The 21,333-nt window shown below is 32.9% G+C and overlaps 4 protein-coding genes across 6 annotated transcripts; 2 read left to right on the top strand and 2 right to left on the bottom strand.

The window, feature by feature from the left end:
* Positions 1 to 434: 434 nt before the first annotated feature.
* LOC114172996 (cytochrome P450 71D8-like) lies at positions 435 to 3,968 on the bottom strand. Its single transcript, XM_028057177.1, has 2 exons — positions 2,929 to 3,968; positions 435 to 1,254 (listed from the first exon to the last, which is right to left on the bottom strand). Exons 1-2 carry the CDS (start codon positions 3,829 to 3,831, stop codon positions 643 to 645), a joined length of 1,515 nt encoding a protein of 504 aa, XP_027912978.1. The 5' UTR covers positions 3,832 to 3,968; the 3' UTR covers positions 435 to 642.
* Positions 3,969 to 8,644: 4,676 nt separating this feature from the next.
* Positions 8,645 to 12,998, top strand: LOC114166762 (pentatricopeptide repeat-containing protein At5g66631). 3 transcript variants are annotated; one of them, XM_028051573.1, is made up of 3 exons: positions 8,645 to 10,821; positions 11,340 to 11,479; positions 12,910 to 12,998. In XM_028051573.1, the coding sequence occupies exon 1, from the start codon at positions 8,802 to 8,804 to the stop codon at positions 10,782 to 10,784; it is 1,983 nt and encodes a 660-aa protein (XP_027907374.1). In that variant the 5' UTR covers positions 8,645 to 8,801; the 3' UTR covers positions 10,785 to 10,821; positions 11,340 to 11,479; positions 12,910 to 12,998. The 3 variants fall into 3 exon arrangements, with proteins under 3 accessions (XP_027907374.1, XP_027907363.1, XP_027907382.1); XM_028051562.1 differs by having other exon boundaries at positions 8,645 to 10,866; XM_028051581.1 differs by having other exon boundaries at positions 8,645 to 10,866; positions 11,340 to 11,514; positions 12,910 to 12,985.
* LOC114166773 (serine/threonine receptor-like kinase NFP) lies at positions 12,469 to 14,902 on the top strand. The gene has a single exon (XM_028051594.1). The coding sequence runs from the start codon at positions 12,831 to 12,833 to the stop codon at positions 14,622 to 14,624; it is 1,794 nt and encodes a 597-aa protein (XP_027907395.1). The 5' UTR covers positions 12,469 to 12,830; the 3' UTR covers positions 14,625 to 14,902.
* A 2,620-nt stretch (positions 14,903 to 17,522) lies between these two features.
* On the bottom strand, positions 17,523 to 19,801 carry LOC114167257 (lysM domain receptor-like kinase 4). The gene has a single exon (XM_028052286.1). It carries the CDS (start codon positions 19,662 to 19,664, stop codon positions 17,772 to 17,774), a length of 1,893 nt encoding a protein of 630 aa, XP_027908087.1. The 5' UTR covers positions 19,665 to 19,801; the 3' UTR covers positions 17,523 to 17,771.
* Between the last annotated feature and the right edge of the window lie 1,532 nt (positions 19,802 to 21,333).

Below are 21,333 nucleotides of genomic sequence, written 5' to 3'. Positions count from 1 at the left end.
TATTGGTGAATATAAAAATTTAAGTCATGAGACAATTAAAAATTATTTGAATTTTAATATACCTTTTCATTAAAGTAAAAGTATAAAAAATAGGAAACAAAAATACTGGAGATAAAGATATAAAATGAGGGGAGGACAAAATGATTTTTTTATCAAATATTTAATAATTATTTGGGTTAAATATGTTTTTAATTTTTTAATTTTTATTATAAATTAAAATTAGTATTTTTTCGATTGAAACTTTTTGTTAAATTTATTTAATATTTCAAACATGTTTTAAAATTAATATAAAAGTAAAAAAATGTGTCAAATAATATAAATAATTTAAACGTAATTTTAAATTAAATTTGAATCGTAACAAAATCTAATAAAATAATTCAATCCACACTTTTTTTTTAAACTAAAGTACACAAAAATTAAAAAAAAAATTCAACTTTTACCGAAAATTAAAAACAAAAATATATTTAACTCAAATTATGTAAATATTTGTTTGTACAATAACTGCAGTAGCTATTATACCATTGTATATATACCCGTTCGCTGAAAGAAAAAAGAAAGACGATACACACTTACCAGTTCACAAAACACCTAAAATTTGATCTTAAAATATGACTCATGAAAGTGAGTTTGATAAAGACGCACTCAAAGATCATAAACAGAGGGAATCAAATACAATTCCTTTTTCTTCCCAATAGCCAATCCAAAGCGTTCAGCCATATCCATATCCTCAGGTTTCATCTGATTTGGTAGTTCCCAGTTGAAGTGAAAGAGTAACAGAGCCAGTGGAAGCATAATGCTGGCCAAACCAAATGTTATGCCTGGGCACATTCTCCTTCCTGCCCCAAATGGGAGATACTCAAAGTTATTCCCTTTGTAATCCACACAACTACCTTCGAACCTCTCAGGAACAAACCTCTCAGCATCCATCCAATGTTCCGGGTCTCTACAGATTGCCCACACATTTACCATGATTTTTGTTTTCACAGGTATTTCATACCCATCAATGACTGTTAGTTCAGAACATTCTCTAGGGAGCAACAATGGAGTAGGTGGGTGTAACCTCAATGTCTCTTTCATCACCAGCTTCAAATAAGTTAGTTGCTCAACATCACTTTCATGAATTACTTTCCTTTCTCTAAATGCTTCTCTCAACTCAGTTTGTGCTTTTTTCCTCACTCTTGGATTTCTCATCATTTCTGTCATAGCCCACTCCAGTGTTGATGCTGAAGTATCAGTTCCGGCACTAAATACATCCTAATCAAAAAATAGTTTTCGTATAATTTTTGGTAATAAGATGAATAATTTGTATTAAATTAGACAGTGTTATTTACTTTTTAGGTTTAATTAGTCAGATGATACTCACTTTCATTTGAATGTGTCGGTTTGATACCCGTTTTAAAAAATGTGTGAATTGAGTCCCAACTTTTAAAAAGATGTCTCAATCACGTTTCTTTCTCAAAAAAAATTATTAACGACAGTAACAATATTGATATTTAAAATAACTTAAATGACTTGCAAAATTAAGTATTGATATTTATATCAAAATTCAGTGGTAAAAGTCATGAATAAAGTTAACGGCGTTAACAATTTTTATCTGCAGAGGACCTAATTGAGATACTTTTTCAAAAATTAAGACTCGATTGACACTTTTTTTAAAGCGAGTACTAAACTAACATATATGAACACAAGTGGGTAACATCCGACTAATTAAACCTATTTTTTATATAAAAAGTAAACATAAACAAAAAAAAAAAGAGTCAAGTATATATTTAGGATTAGTGCTCTCACTTGTTGTCTTCCTATATGAAAATTGTAGGACAAGTTTATCTTCGGTCAATAAAATTCTCAATGGAATTTAACGTGTATAATTTACGCTATTCGATTAATGATAAATTATATAAGGGAGTTTAAATTTAAATTGTAAGCTTTTTTTTTTTTGGTAATGATTTATTTACAATCTTGTCAGAGGATTAATACACTTGTAAAAGCTGTAAGTTCATATTAGGAAATGAGACCAACTACACAAACTTTGTATAAGGATTAGGGAATTTTAGTGTCTCTTGTAAGTAAATACACATATTTTATCTATGTCTATATAAAGGGAATATTCTCCATCCACTTTTTTTCTCCATTTTTAATCTTTAAGTTACAGATTTATTTAAATTTAACTGTTTTTTCAAATTTGACCCTTTTTTAAAAATTTAATTAATTTTGTAAATTAAATAAATAAAAATCATCTACAAAATAAATAAAAACTACCTAATTGTAAAACTTATTTATATTTATTTTTGTAATTATAATTTTATTATTTTTTGTTATGAAAGAAAAGTAAACACACGTACACTTGGGGCACGAGATTATTATTATTTTTTACTTTAAAATAATTCGTACAGCAATAGAGAGTAAGAAAAAATAGAATAAATGAAGAGTGAAAATAATAAATGATAACAAGTAATATATATGAAAAAGAAAAAGAAAGGGAAATTAGATATAAATAAAATTAGAAGAAATTGAACGTATATTTTTTTCTGAAGAACATATGAAGTGACAATGAAATTATGATAACACGCGTGATCATTAAAACTTAGGATTTGAACTCGTCAAATTTATTTTATTCTTAAACATTAAAATATTACTAAATTTTTATGATTAAATATGAAGTAGTCAAAGACAAAAACGTAATTAAAAAAAAGTAAAAATCGCAATCGTACGTAACTCATGCATGCTACTTGATGAGATAACTGAGAAAACAGCGTGTGAATAGTTTAAATTTTGTTATACAAAAAAGGTTTTATTTTTCGAACAGACAAATAATAGAAGGTGCAAAGTTTTCATGAAAACATAGTTATCCATCTTCATAAAAATAAAAAAATTCATGTGGTGTATAGATTTAATTAAAAAGTAGGAAGTTTTGCAGATTTTACTAACCAATATCAAAGCTTTGATGCTTATCATTGTGATTTTGACGTCGAGACTGTGACTTTGTTGAATTCTGAGAAGAACATCAACAAGATCTTCGTGTTCTACTTGAGCCCCACTTTCTTTTGCTCTTCTGTGCTTTTCTTGATGCTCTTTGATAATGTTCTCCAATCCCATGTCAACCTGCTTCTGCAACTTCTCCAATTTGGCCCTCTTCCCAGTTATGAAATGCGTGAATGTTATTGAAGGAAACAAATCAACAAGGTCAAATCCTCCCGAAGCTGCTATTAGTTTTCGCATCAACGCAACAAATTCATCTCGCTCCTCGTATTCCCCGAACGCTGCCCTGGAAACAGAACCACTTATCAACGACAAAATCCTACTACTAATATTGATTGCTGAACCTTCCCATGTTCGAATTGAGTCTATAAACTTTGCTGCCTCGTCTTCTCTAACGTGAGACAGAGACTGAACTCTTTTAGCGCTTAAAAGCTCTGACGCACATATTTTTCTCATTTGTCTCCAGTAATCACCATAGGGAGCAAAAGCGATATCCATTCCCCCATAGGTAAAAATGTCTGTAGCAATAGATTGTGGCCTGTGCAGAAAAGCAGCATCATGATTTTTCATTATTTCCTTGGCCATTTCGGGGGAGGATGCTACCACTGCAGAAATTTCACCAAGTTGAAGGTGCATGAGAGGTCCATGTTTGTGAGCGAGTTTTCTAAGAGCACGGTGTGGAAATGAATCTTCCATTGCTAGTTGATGGAGATTTCCTATGAGAGGTAGCTTCTTTGGGCCAGGGGGAAGTTTGTGAGCGAAATTAGGTTTAATTAGCTTGTAATATCTTTTAAGCCAACTCAGTAGCAAGAAGAAGAAGGCAATAACCAAGAAGCAGAACTGAACCTCCATGTCTTTGTAGAGTGTGACCTCTTCAGTGTTTATATCTTTTGCCCAGAGCTCCTCCTATTTATACAATCTTTCTCTAATTTTTTCTTCTTCTCTCTGTCTCAAGAGTGAAAATTCACGGTTACTGTTTTTGTGTAAGGTCGCAGAAATTAATGCCACCAGCAATAGTTTATGTAAATCATGATGCATTTTGGGATAAAAAAATCACAACTTGCAGTCCAAGGTCTGCTTGAAGACCAAGTAAAAGTAGAAACTGTCATTAGAGTATTCTTCTCTTTTGAACAAAATGAAATAGAATAATAGTATGACTTATATTTTTTAATTTTTATCATTTATTTCTTTACGTATGTCAAGAAATAAAGGATGAAAGGAAATAAATGAAAATAATGCATTATTTTTCCGATGAAATATCCAGTGGCAGTATGTAATTAATTTTCTTCTAACGATTCTATAACAAAATACATTTTTTCATATATTCATCTTATTAATAATAATTTGTCGTCTAAGCATCTGTGTTACACTCTTTCTATTCGAAGCTACTCTTTCTCTTGAATGGAATGGAAACTGAAATGGAAATATGTCGTTTATACAATGAACCGTTAATGATGCAGATAAGGGATGTGAATAAAATTTTACTTCAGAAATAATTAGGAAACAGTCAAATCAGCGTTCATCTCACTTATTGTCATCCTTGTACATATGTACCTTAAACTGTTTGCTGAAAAAATATAAACCAACGTAAGAAAAAAAAAACAAAAAACAAAATAAAAAAGTAATATGTTTTGCAACATGTAAATAAATATGAAATGATTTTTGGCGTCTCCAATTAAGGAGAATGTTAGGATTGGTCCTTACTGAATGGAACATGATAGAGTCTATTTGTGTTGAATAAGATATCAATGATCTTGGAAAGAAAGTACTATCGAGAAACATATCTCTTCCAAAATTCAAAATTCAAAAATCGGGAAGATATCAACCAAATTCTTCCAAAATTCAAAATTACTGTAGTTGTGTAGAGGTGACAACTCTAGTATAACTTTTATTATCTTTGATAAATAATTCATCTTCTCATGCTGATTTTTTTTTCTTACAAATAAATTACGAAAATGACGGTTTTAACTTCTTTATATACCACCCTGCACAATTATTTTATAATAATATAATAATAACAATATAAGTAATATTTTAATAAGATATGTGATTATTAAGTGATCATATAAACAATATTAGTTTCTACTGTATCACTATTTAATAAATTATGCATATTGTTTAATATTTAGCAAACTTGTTTACAATTTTACGCAAACATAATTTATGGCTTTTTAAATGTGGAAAGACTAACAACATTAAAAATAAAATAAAATTAGACTCATCATTTCTTTTATCTCAAGTAAAAGTGACTTTGGAAATGTTTGCCTTTTTAATAAGATTATAATTTTTTTTAATCATCCATTTTATTAAGTATGCTTTCGTCTAAATACGTGGTTGGGTCTGGATAGGTCTGGATACTGAATTTAACATTTGAAATGCGTATTTTGAATTGCTTTTATTTAAAATTTATTAACTTTTTAACTTGTTTTATAAATCATTTTAATTTTTCGTGTTTAAATGAAGTAACAGAGAAGGAGGAAAGAAGACAGAGAAGCGAGAGAATAAAGAATAAAAAGAGATGAGAGAGAAGATATAGAATAAAAAACATATTCTTGCCGTGGTTTTGGCCGTAAGTTAGTGGTTACTTGACGTTTGACTTTCCTATTTTGATTATTAAATATAGTTTGAACTTCCGAATATATTATAGTGTTTGATTTCTGATTAAATTTATTTCGATTGGTTATGTTTCCAAAATTTAGGTTTAAAAATTTGAATGGATAAGTACAATGTAATGGTAAACAACTTTGGCCTTAGGTCATTCTTCGTACAAATATAAAAAAAAAGTGTCTAGTACTTTTCAAAAATTACTTTACTCTTTTATTTAAATAAGCTTTTTTTTATAAAAAAACTGTATAAATTTAAAAATTTAATTACTTTTTTTATTTCTCGTCGAAGTTATTAATAAAAATATTTGCTTTATTAATATATTAACATGATCCTATATTACTATATTAGAATAATTTTAATGCCAATTTTAATAAAAAAATCATTATAAAAAAATAGCATATGGAATATGCAGTCAAATAAAAACAAAAGATAATTATTTTTAACATTTATATACAAAACGATATAAATATAAATAAACAATTAATTTAAAGGTATTTAACAATGTCATTCATCAATTAAAAAAATTAGATTTAACAACAAACAAAATATATGGGTTATCATTAAAATCCTTGATAAATTAAAATTTGGGTTAAGTATGTTTTTAGTCCCTGAACTTTGATCCGAAATTGAAATTCGTTCTTGTCCGAAACTTCAATATATTTGGGTCCCTAAACTTTAAAAATGAATGAATATAGTTCTTTTAACTCAATTACGTTAATTTTTTTTTAAGGGTCGAACATATTCCTCAGTCGATATTGAACCAAGAATGTGTCAAACAGTGTAAAAAAACTCCAATACTAATATGAAAAGCATTCGACACGTCAAAAAAAGTTAACATAATTGGGTTAAAATGATTATATTCATTTATTTCTAAAGTTTAGGGACCAATATGTATCAAAGTTTCAGATAGGGACAAATCTCAATTTTGAGTCAAAGTTTGGGAACTAAAAACATACTTAATCCTTAAAATTTTGTACGATAAAAAATCAATCAACCAGTAATATACTTTTTGATAAATTTAATTAATCAATATAAAAATTTGACAATAATCATTTATGAGTAAATATTGTGATTTGGTATTTTTCTTTTTTTCTCTTCTTCTCATCCTCCTCCTTCATCGTTGCAACCATCTCTTCTTCCACCTCCTCTTACTCTTACTCTTTCTCCTCCTCGTTATTATCATTGTCACATCTACCTATGTCATTACCTCTGTGACAATAGTCACTTCATCTTCCTCCAATTTTTTCTTCTCTTATTCTTTTTTTTTTCCTTCTCGGACATCTCCAATTAACTTATAACAAATATTTGTCTAAGTTTGACGAAAAAAATTAGTGTAAATTTATTGACAAAATTACTTAGAGATTTAAAAAAAAACAACAAATTTTGCAAAGCCCAAAGCAGAAACTTTAGCATCCATTTTACTAGCAAAATTTATTGACAAAAATATTTATCGGTAATAAACATTATAAGTTAGTAAGGGGTTTCACAACAAAAATATTCGTTAGTGTTAAATATGATAAATTTCTTATGAATATTGTTGGTCGATTTTAAAAACATTAAGTTACTGATGAATTTTACTACAACAAAGTCAAAGCTCAAAGCAAAAATTTTGGTGCCTATTTTACTAACAAAATTTACTGACGTAAATATTCATTGGAAATAAACATTATAAGTTATCGATAGATGTTATGGAACCATTACTGTCGAATATTTTCAACTATAATAAAAAAATATTTACTAACGAATATTACCAATGAATTTATTTTCAACAAATATTTTCATCGATAATTAAAATTTTAAAATTCTAAAATTCATTAGTAAATTTTGTTTGATCAATGATTTTTTTCCTGTTGATAACTTTTATCCATAATTTAATATTTTCTTTGTAATGACACATTATGGTAAAAAAACTTTTTTTAAAGCTACATAATACAATTTTGTTTGTTAAAACACGATGCAAGAGAAATTGTCTAGTTAAATATAGGAAAATTGTATTTCTAGAAATGTTACTCATCATTAACATAATGTCTCCTTATATGATTTCCTAAAACATCTTCATATACTTTTGAAAAACACACAATTTTACAAGAAATTTGATAAGAAGTTGATGAATAAAGATTTGTAGATATACATATATTTGGTATACATGTAAAGTAAAAGAATATTTATTAATATCATCAACCAAAAGGCTTCGTTGTCTACAATTTTTACCAACAACTAGCATCTACACCAACTCCGCATAAACTACGTTTTTCATGAGGATTTACAAATATATCTCTACATGGTTGTTTCAAAAAGGTGTTAGTTGTTCAAAACTCAATCAAGTTTGCAAATTATTCTAGTGCTTATATGATTTCAAAAAAGCAGACACTTAAGTTTCGATAAGACCAATGTTATCAACAATCCAATGTTTATCATTCTTTGTTCACATCCCATTCTACAAACTTTATAACTCTACTCATTTGTTGAAGCAGCACATTGCAAGTTATACGAATTTAAATACAGTAGCCTCAATAATTGTTTGGATTTGTTGAATGAATCTGGTTTACCCAGATCATAGACCAATCCTAACCCACCCTTTAAATTAAAATAATATAAACGTATTAAAAACAACAAAAAAGAATACTTAAAATAAACTACCCTTATTCTCATACTCAAAACCAATGTTTACGGAAATTTTCTTTCTATATCCCATCAAATTTCTCCCTGCACTCTATCATTCCAAATTTTATTATCTAAATAAACTAAATTAGTTCTGAAAATATTTTTTCAGAAGAAACTCACTCACTTTTTCGTCCAATTTCGGAAAAAATAATTTCGAAAAATATGATGGAACGTTGGAAGAAAATTGATAAGGTAAGTAACAGCCATGCTTTCTAATGCATTCAGCCTTTGTTCATTAATCATCCTACGGCCTACTCTACATATTTTTTAGCCCAATGGGCTATCAAGGATTTACAAGCCCAAAACAGAATGCACGTAATGTCCCACTATCGTTGGGCCTGGTAAAAGAGGTTTTGATTTTTCAAGCACACCAATTGAGAAAGAAAGATTTGAGCCCGCTGAACCTGGCTTGTGTAATTCGTTTGTCCGTGTATCATCAGCTCATCCACGGCTTCGCACACCAAGTGTTTGATTATTTGCGTCACCGAACGAAGAATCTTAACGGTTCCTGGATTATGAATGGTAAGCATAAACAACCTTGGCAGTGGTGAATGCGGATGCACTTGAGGCCGTTCTTTTGCGAGGTTAACCTGTTGAACAGGTTAAGCTCGCAAGTGCAAGCTCGTTCATATATCCGTCGTCGTGAACCGTTTCTCACCAAAGTTTCTCACTACCTCAACCGTGCCAAACTCATTGACTCCATTAGACTCACTCTACGCTCTAAACACCCCGACGCCTCTCTTCCCTCTCTCATAAACCACCGTCTTTTTGACTCTTTCGTGCTCACTCATGCCCTTCGTTCTTCCCCTTCTGCAGATTCCGCTCTTTCCATTGTCCATGCCCTTGAAAAGAATTCCAATTTTTCCCACACCGACCACACACTCCATGCACTTGCAACTGTTCTTGCCAAGGCTGGTAGATGCTCCGAGCTCAAATCTCTCATTGATGCTATCCGAGCCAACCGATTCGGCACTTTTCGGATCAGCTCCATGAATCTCATGCAGTGGCATGCTGCAGCTGGGGACCTCGACACTGTCCTTCAAGTGTGGGAACAGTATACACTCGAGAGCAACCATCTCTGCACTGAATCATATAACATTGTTATGGCTCTTTATGCTCAAATGGGAAAGGACTCGGAGGCTGTACAAGTTTTTCAGAGGATGATTGATGAAGGGTCTCTGCCGAATTGCAGGAGCTGCACTATAATAATCGAGCACCTTGTGAAGGCCCGGATGTTATCAGAAGCATTGGAGGTTTTTAACCTGTTGCCTTTGATGAGGATCAAACGCACTTTGAAGCAGTATTCCGTACTGCTAGAGGGTTTTGTAGGTAGCAAACGGTTTGATGAAGTGAAAATTTTAGTTGATGAAATGCAGGTTGATGGAATACTTCCTAGTAGACGCGTGAGTTTGTTGCTGCAGCAGATGAAGGAGGAGGGAATTCTTGAAGATAAGGAGCAATTACTGCGAGGAATTTTGCCAGATGAGAGAATCAGAAGCGTAAGTTATTCTGTTGATGGTGGTGACGGGGAGGATGATGAGAATGAGATTGAGGTTGAAGACGAGAATATAAATGATGCTAGTCAATGTGATCTTGTTGATGGAGTTCATTTAAAACCGTGGCTGGACCCACGGGCTTTGGCCAGTGCCTTGCGGAATTGGAGTCCTGATGAGGTAGCAGCACTAGAGGGTGCAAACTTTGTGTGGACAACAAGGTTGGTTTGCAAGATGCTTAGAAGTTTCAAAACACCAGAAGCTGCATGGAGTTTTTTCTGCTGGGTTGCTAATCAAAGTGGATTTACTCATGACATATACACTGTACAAAGAATCATGACCCTACTAGCACGCCATGGACGTACTGACTTGGTTAATACACTCATCTCCAAGATCAGAATGGAGGGAATGAGACTACCATTCAGCACCATCAGGCTGATCATTGACTTTTATGGGATTTCAAAAAATGCTGATGCTGCTATGAAGGTTTTCAATGACGATCGAATACTTTGCGGTCCCATATCAAATGTAAACCTGATGCTTCTGTATTCGTCTCTTCTAAGAACATTGACTAAGTGTGGAAGAAACTCCGATGCCTTGGATATGCTTGATGACATGATTTTAAATGGTATTTGCCCAGACATCCAGACATTTTCAGGCCTAATGCTGTACTTTTCACAGCTTGGGGACATAAAAACAGTGCAAAAGCTCTTTGCAATGGTTAGGCAGAGCGGTCTAGAGCCAGATGCTTATTTGTTTAAGGTATTAATCCAAGGTTATTGCACGTCAAATAGAGCTGCACTAGCATGGAGGCTCTTTGAAGACATGAAGAATTCTGGTTTAGTGCCTGACTCTGCCACCAAAGAGTTGTTAGTTAAGAGTCTCTGGAAAGAGGGGAGACGAAGAGAGGCTGCAGCAGTAGAAGAGAGTTTTGAGGAAATAAATACGGTTCTTCCACTTACATTGCAGGGTCATGAATGGACTGTCAGCTCTGCAGATCTCACAAGACTTTATAATATTTATTCTAATTCTTTTGCTTAAAATGGGGGCCAGAGTTGTCCATCGGCCTATACGATAGGTGTGAATTCCTTCGTACATGAAATCTCTGCACACATTCTTACAGGTTACAAACAATTTTTAAAAAAAGTTCGCAATTGTTTTATTGCCATGACAACAACTCCTGTCACGCATTAGTATGTGTTTTTCTGCAATGTGAAGGATTGTGGTGACAGCAATCGGAATTGGACCATAATTTAAAATCATGAAAACAATAGTAGTGGAGATTGTTTAGACGGTGAGGTTGACTACAAAAGTTTAGGTTGCTGTATTTATTAGATTTATAAATATTTGTTGTAGGCTAGGACGTGGGTTGATACTCAGAAGTGAGCCTTTATTCTTATGGCTACGAAATGCTTCGTTGTATCCACTCAATCGAGCTCTTGTTTAACGTGTGGAAAGCTGCATTGAGTCGCCTGCTGACTTATACAATTTGCAGGGCATCTAATAATTATCATTTTTTAATTGTTATTGGTTTTCTTGTGGCAATTTTCAATTCCATTTATTTTTCTTACGAAACTATTTGGTTACAAATTTCAGTTATGAATAAACAAGGGATGCACTAAGGTAGTGAAAGAAACGGTCGCGGAACAACGTTAAGAGAAACAGATACGGACGGTATATGGGTGAATCATCAATTTGATCCCTGAAATATTGTTCTCTCGTCAATGGTTCTTAGAGTAAGGAAAATTACTTAAAAAGCATTTGAAACTATGTAAGTAATGCCTTAGATGTTGAAAAAATAACATTCAAATGGGTTATTGGACTTTACTCTAATACATCAATTTAAAGAGTGAACTAAGTATTCAAAATTAGTTAAACTATTTGTTACTTTAAAGACTGTTTAGAAGGGAAGGTAACAATTTGAGGACGAAATGGGTGATTTATTTTCAAGAGTAAATGGATGATTTTTTTGATGAGCTTGTGTTGCCAAGATAAACTATATTACATCAGACTTGGCTATGCTCCATTGTGGAGAACATATAAAATGATATACAGGTTCATTACTGCAACTATAATCCCATTATTTTATATTGTTTATCTCCGATTTTATCTCTAGAATTAAATGTGTGATATGATTTTGAATCAGTGTTCGGTTAGAGGATGCTTACTCCAAAACAAAGAGTGTAAACTGCAGCTAATGACATTTTTTCCTTTTGTTTAGTCATGATTATATATTTTTTTTTATTTCATATGAATAAAAAGTGGTATTTCATTATAATAATGAAATTATTTTTTAAATTTTAAAAAGATGAAACATAAATAAAAATTATAAAAATATAGATCTTATAAGAGATTATTATTTGAGCAAAATTTGGTAGGTAGTAATGTGGTAAAATATTATAAAATGGTCTCCATTGGAGATCCTTTGAGCTCTTTTGGAGTCATCTTAAATTTTGCATTATTACACTACCCAAAATCAGTTTTGTTCCTTTGGTGTGAAATTGTTGCTTTCTATCCTTTTACCTTAAACGATAACATAATTTGATAAGCATTTTAGTTAGTCCAAAGTCTATTTTCAGTTAAGTTTTACAATGTCAAGACAATGAATTTATGGATTTTCGTATGGTGTTTAACTTTCTCATTTTTACTCAATATAAAATTTATATTTATATTTGGATTCTCTAATGGTCTTGTAAGTCAAAGTAAACCTATCCCCATCCCAAGATATCAGCAAGTTTAGTTGGTATATTGGTGTCGGGTTGCTGGCTAACATCGTGCATAGATAGAACTGGTAGGAACATTAACTGGCCGTCCAAAGCTTTGATTTGACATTACAGTACCCTATTGCCAATTTTTTATATATCATGCGCATGAACTGCATACAATTTGTCTAATTTAAATATTGACGTGTCCACTGTGTCTGGGATTCGGAGAGCCAAAAGGAAATATAGTTAAAGCTAATGAAACAAACAGGACCATATTTTTATATTAAGCCAAAGGAAATTTTATTGACAAAGAACTCTACATATCAATAACCACTGATAGTAGACTGCCTCATAACTTGCATTTGATCACAATTTCACATCAATGGCTGCCTCGTTTGTTTCTCTTTCTCTCCGTGCTCAGATTCTTTATGTTGTACTCATGTTTTTCAGTTTTATTGCAGCTCAATCACAACAAACCAATGGAACAAACTTTTCATGCCCTTCCGATTCACCTCCTTCTTGTGAAACCTATGTGACATACATAGCCCAGTCTCCAAATTTTTTGAGTGTGACAAGCGTATCTAATATATTTGACACGAGTCCTTTGTCAATTGCAAGAGCCAGCAACTTAAAGAATGAGGAAGACAAGTTGATTCCAGGCCAAGCCTTACTGGTACCAGTAACCTGTGGTTGCACGAGAAACCGCTCTTTCGCCAATATCTCCTATGAGATCAACCCAGGTGATAGCTTCTACTTTGTTTCAACCACTTCATACCAGAATCTCACAAATTGGCATGTAGTGATGGATTTAAACCCCGGTCTAAGTCCATTTACTTTGCCAATAGGCATTAAAGTTGTAATGCCTTTATTCTGCAAGTGTCCTTCAAAGAACCAGCTTGACAGAGGGATAAAGTACCTGATCACTCACGTGTGGCAGCCCAGTGACAATGTTTCCCTTGTAAGCAACAAGTTTGGTGCATCACCAGAGGACATATTAAGTGAAAACAACTATGGCCAAAACTTCACTGCCGCAAACAACCTTCCAGTTTTGATCCCAGTTACACGCTTGCCAGATCTTATTCAATCTCCTTCAGATGGAAGAAAACACAGAATTGGTCTTCCAGTTATAATTGGTATCAGCCTGGGATGCACACTACTGGTTGTGGTTTCAGCAATATTACTGGTGTATGTATGTTCTCTGAAAATGAAGAGTTTGAATAGGAGTGCCTCATCAGCTGAAACTGCAGATAAACTACTTTCTGGAGTTTCAGGCTACGTAAGTAAGCCTACCATGTATGAAACTGGTGCAATCTTGGAGGCTACCATGAACCTCAGTGAGCAGTGCAAGATTGGGGAATCAGTGTACAAGGCTAACATAGAGGGTAAGGTTTTAGCAATAAAAAGATTCAAGGAAGATGTCACGGAGGAGCTGAAAATTCTGCAGAAGGTGAATCATGGAAATCTGGTGAAACTAATGGGTGTCTCATCAGACAATGAGGGAAATTGTTTTGTGGTTTATGAATATGAAGAAAATGGATCTCTTGATGACTGGCTTTTCGCCAAGTCTTGTTCAGAGACTTCAAACTCAAGGACCTCGCTTACATGGTGCCAGAGGATAAGCATAGCAGTGGATGTTGCAATGGGTCTGCAGTACATGCATGAACATGCTTATCCAAGAATAGTCCACAGGGACATCACAAGCAGTAATATCCTTCTTGACTCTAACTTCAAGGCCAAGATAGCAAATTTTTCCATGGCCAGAACTTTTACCAACCCCATGATTTCAAAAATAGATGTATTTGCTTTTGGGGTGGTTCTGATAGAATTGCTTACTGGCAAGAAAGCCATGACAACCAAAGAAAATGGTGAGGTGATTATGCTGTGGAAGGACATTTGGAAGATCTTTGATGAAGAAGAGAATAAAGAGGAAAGGCTCAGAAAATGGATGGATCCTAAGTTAGATAATTATTATCCTATTGATTATGCTCTCAGCTTGGCCTCCTTGGCAGTGAATTGTACTGCAGACAAGTCTTTGTCCAGACCAACCATAGCAGAAATTGTACTCAGTCTCTCCCTTCTAACTCAACCATCTCCCTCGACACTGGAGAGATCCTTGACTTCTTCTGGATTAGATGTAGAAGCTACTCAAATTGTCACTTCCATCGCAGCTCGTTGATTGAGTAAAGCCAATCCAGTTTCTCAAATCCAAGATGGTATTTTTTTTACATAATGATTTCACCTTAGTCAATACTGATGAACTTGGTTTACGGGGAGTGTTCAACATTTAGTTTTTCCGTCCCTATTCTTCTTTAAAGTTTGAGGTAGAGTTGGCAAAACGAATAGCAAGTGCGGCTCACCTCAGACTAAATTTGCTAATTTCTCTGTACTTTGTACTTTTTATGACAATTGAAATTGAATCAAACAATGGAGTTGTTTATTGCATGTACAAACAAATTCAAGAGAGAAAGACAATTAAGTTTAAAGTATATGTTTCTGTCATTTCACTAAGCTCATATTTCATACCTCAATCACAATATTGCAGAGACAGAATTCAGGATTTTATTCATCCATTCTTTTTGTTGTTTGGTCACGAGGTTGGACACAAGACCCAACTGTGAATGTTGAAACTTGGGGAGGATTAGCATTAGCAAGAAGACCTTAAAAGGCTTTTACATGCAATAAAGTTACCGATAAATTAAAATGGTAGTTGCCTTTTTGGCCAATCTTAAAACAGTTAGCTAGACAATTGAGAATCTTTAGAAAGACTGTATTTATCTTAAGCATGTCATAGTTGATTTGTGTAGTGAAAATGTACTTCTTAGGGACAGATGCATTTTTAACTTAAGATGATGCATGAAGTGACTAAGCAAATTTGTGCAATACAATAATATGGCCCTAGGTTTACAATATTTTATAAAACAGCGCCAAAGAAAGCAGACTAGCTCTACCCTTAGAAGATGCTGCTGCAAGTCAACCAGTTATTCATGTAACAGGAAGGCCATATTAAATAAATAAATAAATATTTTTTATAAAATAAAAATAAAAGTTTTCTTGTTGCTCCAATAATAGACGGAGCTACCAAACTCTAGTTGAAAAAAAAAAAAAAAGTACCAACGATAGGAATCAGTGAGAGTTGTGGGTCATGTCTCTATGGAGAATCTTGGGTAGACATTACTGCTCATACTTACTTGGCTGTGACAATATTTTATATAAACAAAGATAGATTGGGAGACTTAATTTGTAATTTACTCTCTATATTTAGATTTTTAATTCATTTTGGTTTGTATAATTGTTTTTAATTCAATTGAGTTCTAATATTTATTAAATAGAGTTGATATGATCTCTTCTATTAAATTGACATTAATATCATTTGAAAAATTATTATATGTGGATCTAATAAAAGTCTTAATTAATAATTTGATTATATATTTAAGTCTATGATTCATTTTTGTTCGGATTTTTTTTTTTTAGTGAACTAAGTTTCTATATTATTCACATAGAAACAACGTGGTTCCTTATGTAAAATAAGCATTAACATTATTAGGAGGTGACACATGTTAATCAAAATTTCTCCTTCTCCAACCCCTTCTTTTCCGACCACACAATCCCACCGATATCATCTCATTTAGATATAAGATTGCATCCTTCAAATCCAAGATAACATATTCAAGATCTTTATTGTTGTCTACTGCATCGTCTGAGATGGACATCCAATTATGACTTTTGAGTTCATTCCCAACATCCGTGGAAGACAAAACTACATGAATCCAGTTGTGACTTTTGAGTTCAACGTCTGTGGAAGACAACACCAACAAAAAATAACCAAATTGTTTAAAAAATATAAGAACTTGAGTAAAAAAAAAAAATATAAAAACCAAATTACTAATTAAATATTTTATTGGACTAATACATAGTCACTCACCAAGTAACATGAATATTAATTTAACAGAAATGAACACATTAACCTTATTTAATAAATATTATGACTTAATTTTATCAAAAGTATAGAAACCAAAATGAATCAAAAATTTAAATATAAAAATTAAATTAATATATATATATATATATATATATATATATATGAGAAATCATGAATCTGGTGAAACCCATCCATAGACGACGAACCCTCCATGGTATGATGTTCATTTTTGTAGTCATTTCTGAATTGGAAATAGAGTTTTTCTATTTCATAATTTTGGGGAAATTCAAATTAACCAATCTAAGATGAGTCTTGACTTTTTTGTATTCAACATCTAAAAAGTCGACTTCAATGTTGTCTCTATCACATATCTTATACCACAAGAGTTGTTCTGGTGGACTTCACTTGCACAGGACTCTTGCTGTCTGGTTGATAGCACCACCACTTAAAATATTTGTGGTCTAATATTAATAAATATAAGTAAATAAGATTTTTTTTAATGTTTAATTTATTTTAAAATTAAATATATATTTATTTCATTTTTATGTTTTATGAAAGTTATATAAATTATTCTTCCAAACAAACTTTACATAAAATTTATATTATAGTCTACGATGAAATTTCGTTTGTGACATTATATATTCCGTACGATAAAATATTTATTTCACCTGCTTCAATCACCATCTCCAATATGATCCTTTCTCATTAGAGATAGAATTATTATTTAAAAATTTAATCATGTTTAAAATCATACTCCATTCATCATTTGTCAAATTAAAATCCATAGCACTTCTATCTTGAGATTGTAAAAAATGGTGAACGAGAAGAGAAAGACACTTTAAGTAAACAACCTTAATAACAAGTTTTGCCACTATAGCGCCGTATGATAGAACCATTGCCTTTTCCGGCTTTTTCCACTCCCATATATATAGTATTCCACTATTTAAGATAGCTAATAATTTTGAAGCAAAAAGGCATCTCAAATCATTCTCTACCACAGTTTGTGTGGACCACTTCCCTGGTTTTAGTTTCACTCGTGTCCATGGAAGCAATTCCATGCTATGATGAGGGAGAAGGTTGTTTCTTTAATTTTTTGGTTGTTTTCGACCATGACAAAAACCAAAATATCAGAGAATTTATTGTCTTGTTATGATATCATAAAAGAATAAGTATGCACCACACTGTCATTCACGTTCATATTTCAAAAATTACTGAAACTAGTCCAAATTATACAACTGAGTTATTGAAGATAAAACTAGAGTTCCAAACACACGAAGACTACTATTCTCCAGCATAGTTGACGAAGAAAACAACAGAAGTAAACGGAAATACAGAAAATCGTTGACTGATAGAAGCATCTTGTTTCAACTGCTGTAACATCAAGAGGCGGCTGCCACCGAAACTTTAGCTTCGTGGGACATTCATTGACCTTTCCCAACTCAGTGAAGAATTCAGGGTTCTTGACAGAGATTGCACAATTTCATGCACACTAGGACGACTTGCTGGATCATTCGATATGCAATTATCAATCATCTCAACCACAAACATACCAAGTTCAAACGGAAAATTTTCTCGCAAAGAAGGATCCACAAACTCCTTCAACCTCTCCTGGCCACTTTCCTCACCAAGCATGACGCGCAAAACATTTGACAAGTTTGTCTCGTCTTCTGTTACAATAGCAGCAACCTCTTTTCCTGTCATCATTTCCAGCATCACTACCCCAAAAGCATACACATCAAGCTTTGTAGACACAAGACCATGTTCCAAATACTCGGGAGCCATGTAGCCTCTTGTCCCAACAATGTGCCTAGTGGCAGGAAACTGGTCATCCCCTCCTTCCACACGCCTCACAAGGCTTAAATTTGCGATCTTTCCCCTGAAGTCAGCACCCAGAAGAATGTTACTACTCTTAATATCCTTGTGGATATAAGGAGAACTGAAACTGTGAAGATAATCGAGTCCTGTGGCCACATCCAATGCAATCTGTATTCTCTGCGTCCAACTCAGAAACTTCCCATCCACGTTGTTGAAGTAGATCCATTCACTCAAAGCCCCATTAGCAGCATACTCATAAACAAAGTACCAACGCCCCTCGTGGAAGCTAACCCCGGAAAGGCGTATAACATTCGAATGGTTGATTCTGCTCAGTATCTCCATCTCCTTTGTCACATCACCTTCTATCTTTTTAATTGCAGCCAAATCACCGTTAATCACACCGCGATAAACAGACCCTTTGATCCAGTAGCTAGGACTGAAGTTATCTGTTGCTCGCTTTAGTTCCTCAAAATCATACACCTTGAACGACTGAGCTATGCCAGACATGACCTCTGACAATTTTTCATTTACACTCCTTGGTGCTTTTTCCTTACCTTCCTCAAAACTCTTGGACACTACCATCGACCCATCTTCGTTTCTATTTTTCCGACAGCGTGTGAAGAAAACGACAGCACAGAGAGCTGATGTTAAGGCAAGAGCTCCTACAACAACTCCAACAACAACAAACACCCATTTTTTCTTATGATGAGAAGAGGGGGGTGATGAGGGTGATGGCGTAAGTTGAGTTGGAGAAACGGTTTGAGAACTTGAGGGCTTATCGTGAAGGGGAATTAGAAGTGTAGTAAAGGGATAGATCGTGGATTGTGTCAAAGTGAGGTTATTAGCTTCAAGAGTGGTCGAAGAGCGAACACCAAATTTGTCAGCGATGAGTGAAACAGAATCACCCCAATTCACCAAGTAGCTTAAGAGGTACCTGATGCCTTTCTCGGTTTGGTTTTTTGTGGGACAAGCACATCTGAGAGGCACTAGAAGTTTTCTACCTGGGTATATGTTTGCTGGGTTGTGGTTTTGATTCTGCAAAGCTTGACATGTTGTGAGGCCCTCGAAAGTGTTGTTAGCAATCAAGAAGTAAGTTTCTGAATTCTGGAACACATAGGATGTGTTTGTTTGATAATACTCACCTCCTGCACAGGAACAGTTGACAGGAACAAGCACCAATTTGTTTGTTTGGAAGGTGTCATTGAGGGAAACGGAATTTATTTTGGCAAGTTGGGAGGGGTCAGAACCCAATAAAGTTGATATTGTGGAGACAGAGTTGTAAATGGGTTGAGATCTGAAAGTAAGGAATGCTTCGCAGCTGTTTGCACCATTACAAGTGTAACCACGAATAGAGTTTTTGTTACCACTTCGAGGGCATGCTACTGTGCCTAAACCAATGTAAGGTTGCTGCCCCAGAATCAGAGAGAAATTGTGAATCAAAAGGGTGAAAAGGATTATGGGAGTGAAGGGAAAGAGATGCATTTTTGTTGCAGACGGATTTCTCGGTGAATGCAATAATGAACAGCTTATTTTCCTTTTGTACACACGCAGGCCTAATAATCCTAGAAATTATGTAGGACTTTTATTAAATGGTTTTGGGAGTGCATTTTCAATTTTGTTTTTTGGAATTATTTGATTGATTGATGATGATTTCTGAGAGAAGCTAAATTCTGAGAAATTACCAGTATATTGTTTTTTCTTGTTGAAGTTGACTAGGAAGTTAAAATATTTTCTGACATTGGATTGTTGTTGACTACACAGTGGATAACAGTATTAACAAAACTTGGATTGGATGATACGATTACCTTATTGCCTGTCTTATCACTTCACGGGAATAAAACTAAAAAATCAATTAAAAAGGGAAGAAAAAAGACAACTTCAATTGACTGAGATGCTGAATCAGTTGTCTGAGTTTTTCTTATGTATTCTCTTTGCGACATTGTTGGTTAACCTCTCACTGATAATATTTTATCTTATAATAACATCTTAAGCAATCCATTTTTGTGTACACTACCGCAATTTCCACCGGCTAACGCGGATATGAGCTTTGATTACTCTAAATTAAGTTTTGGAACAATTTAACTAATTATAAATTGTGTTCAAGCAACAATTACGAAGTTCAAACTGAAAAATTGAAGAACGCGTGCGTCGTTCCAAACCTCAAAACTTGGAAGCTGCTTTTATTTGATAGTATGAATATGAATGAGGCAATGGTACATAAGTTTAGTTCAGACTTCAAATCGAATATAGATTGAAAGTTGGTATGAAACTGGTTTGCGTATGTGAAATCTAATTTGAAGTTAAGTCCCAGCAAAATAATTACTCCCACCCTACCATACATCGGAAACAAAGAAACAAAGACAACGTGACCAAGATCATCATTCCTCAGACTCATAATTAAATTAAATAAGATAAATTTCTCTATAATTAAAAAAACGGTAAAATATGTTGAATTTTTCTTAACAAAAATCAACATTTTTTTTAAAAAAAACTACATAATTTATATCTATACTAAATATAAAGAGATTCTTCATTTTTTATACACAATTCTTTTTCAATTTTACTTTTAAATATTTTTTTTTAAATCTAACTGTTTTTTCTGATTTGATTTTTTTTTAAATTTAACCATTTCTGAAATTAAAATAAATTTTTATGATTAAAAACTTACCTACGAAATAAATAAAAATTATTTACAATAAAATCATAAAAATTATTTATACTTGTTATTATTATTATAATAATAATAATTTTAGTATCTTGTTATCATAATAAAAAAATATATAGACACAATGTGTGTGGTGCATGTGTTTTCATTAATTATAAATAATAAATATGTAAATATATTTTAGTTAATAAAATACATCACTATTTTCCAAAAATTATGTCACTATAGTATTGAATTATCTCAAAAGTAGGTCGCTTAATTACTTAAAATTGTAATGTATTAACTCGAATAATTTTTAATCAGGCTTATAATCTGTTGGAGAACAAGCTATTGGAATTAGAATTTTGTTATAAAATAAAGGTAATAAGAGAGACAAAGGAGAGGAAGAATAGAGAATGAGAGAGTAGGGAGCAACTTCTGGTTTTATGTGTGTCTAATTACTGATAGGACGAGTCCTATTTATAGGTACAATATGGTAACCCAGAA

This window comes from Vigna unguiculata, chromosome 2 (assembly GCF_004118075.2).
Source record: "Vigna unguiculata cultivar IT97K-499-35 chromosome 2, ASM411807v1, whole genome shotgun sequence".
Classification (NCBI taxonomy): Eukaryota; Viridiplantae; Streptophyta; class Magnoliopsida; order Fabales; family Fabaceae; genus Vigna; species Vigna unguiculata.
The sequence above is the reverse complement of the archived record's forward strand: the minus strand, read 5'-3'. Positions and strand labels throughout refer to the sequence as shown.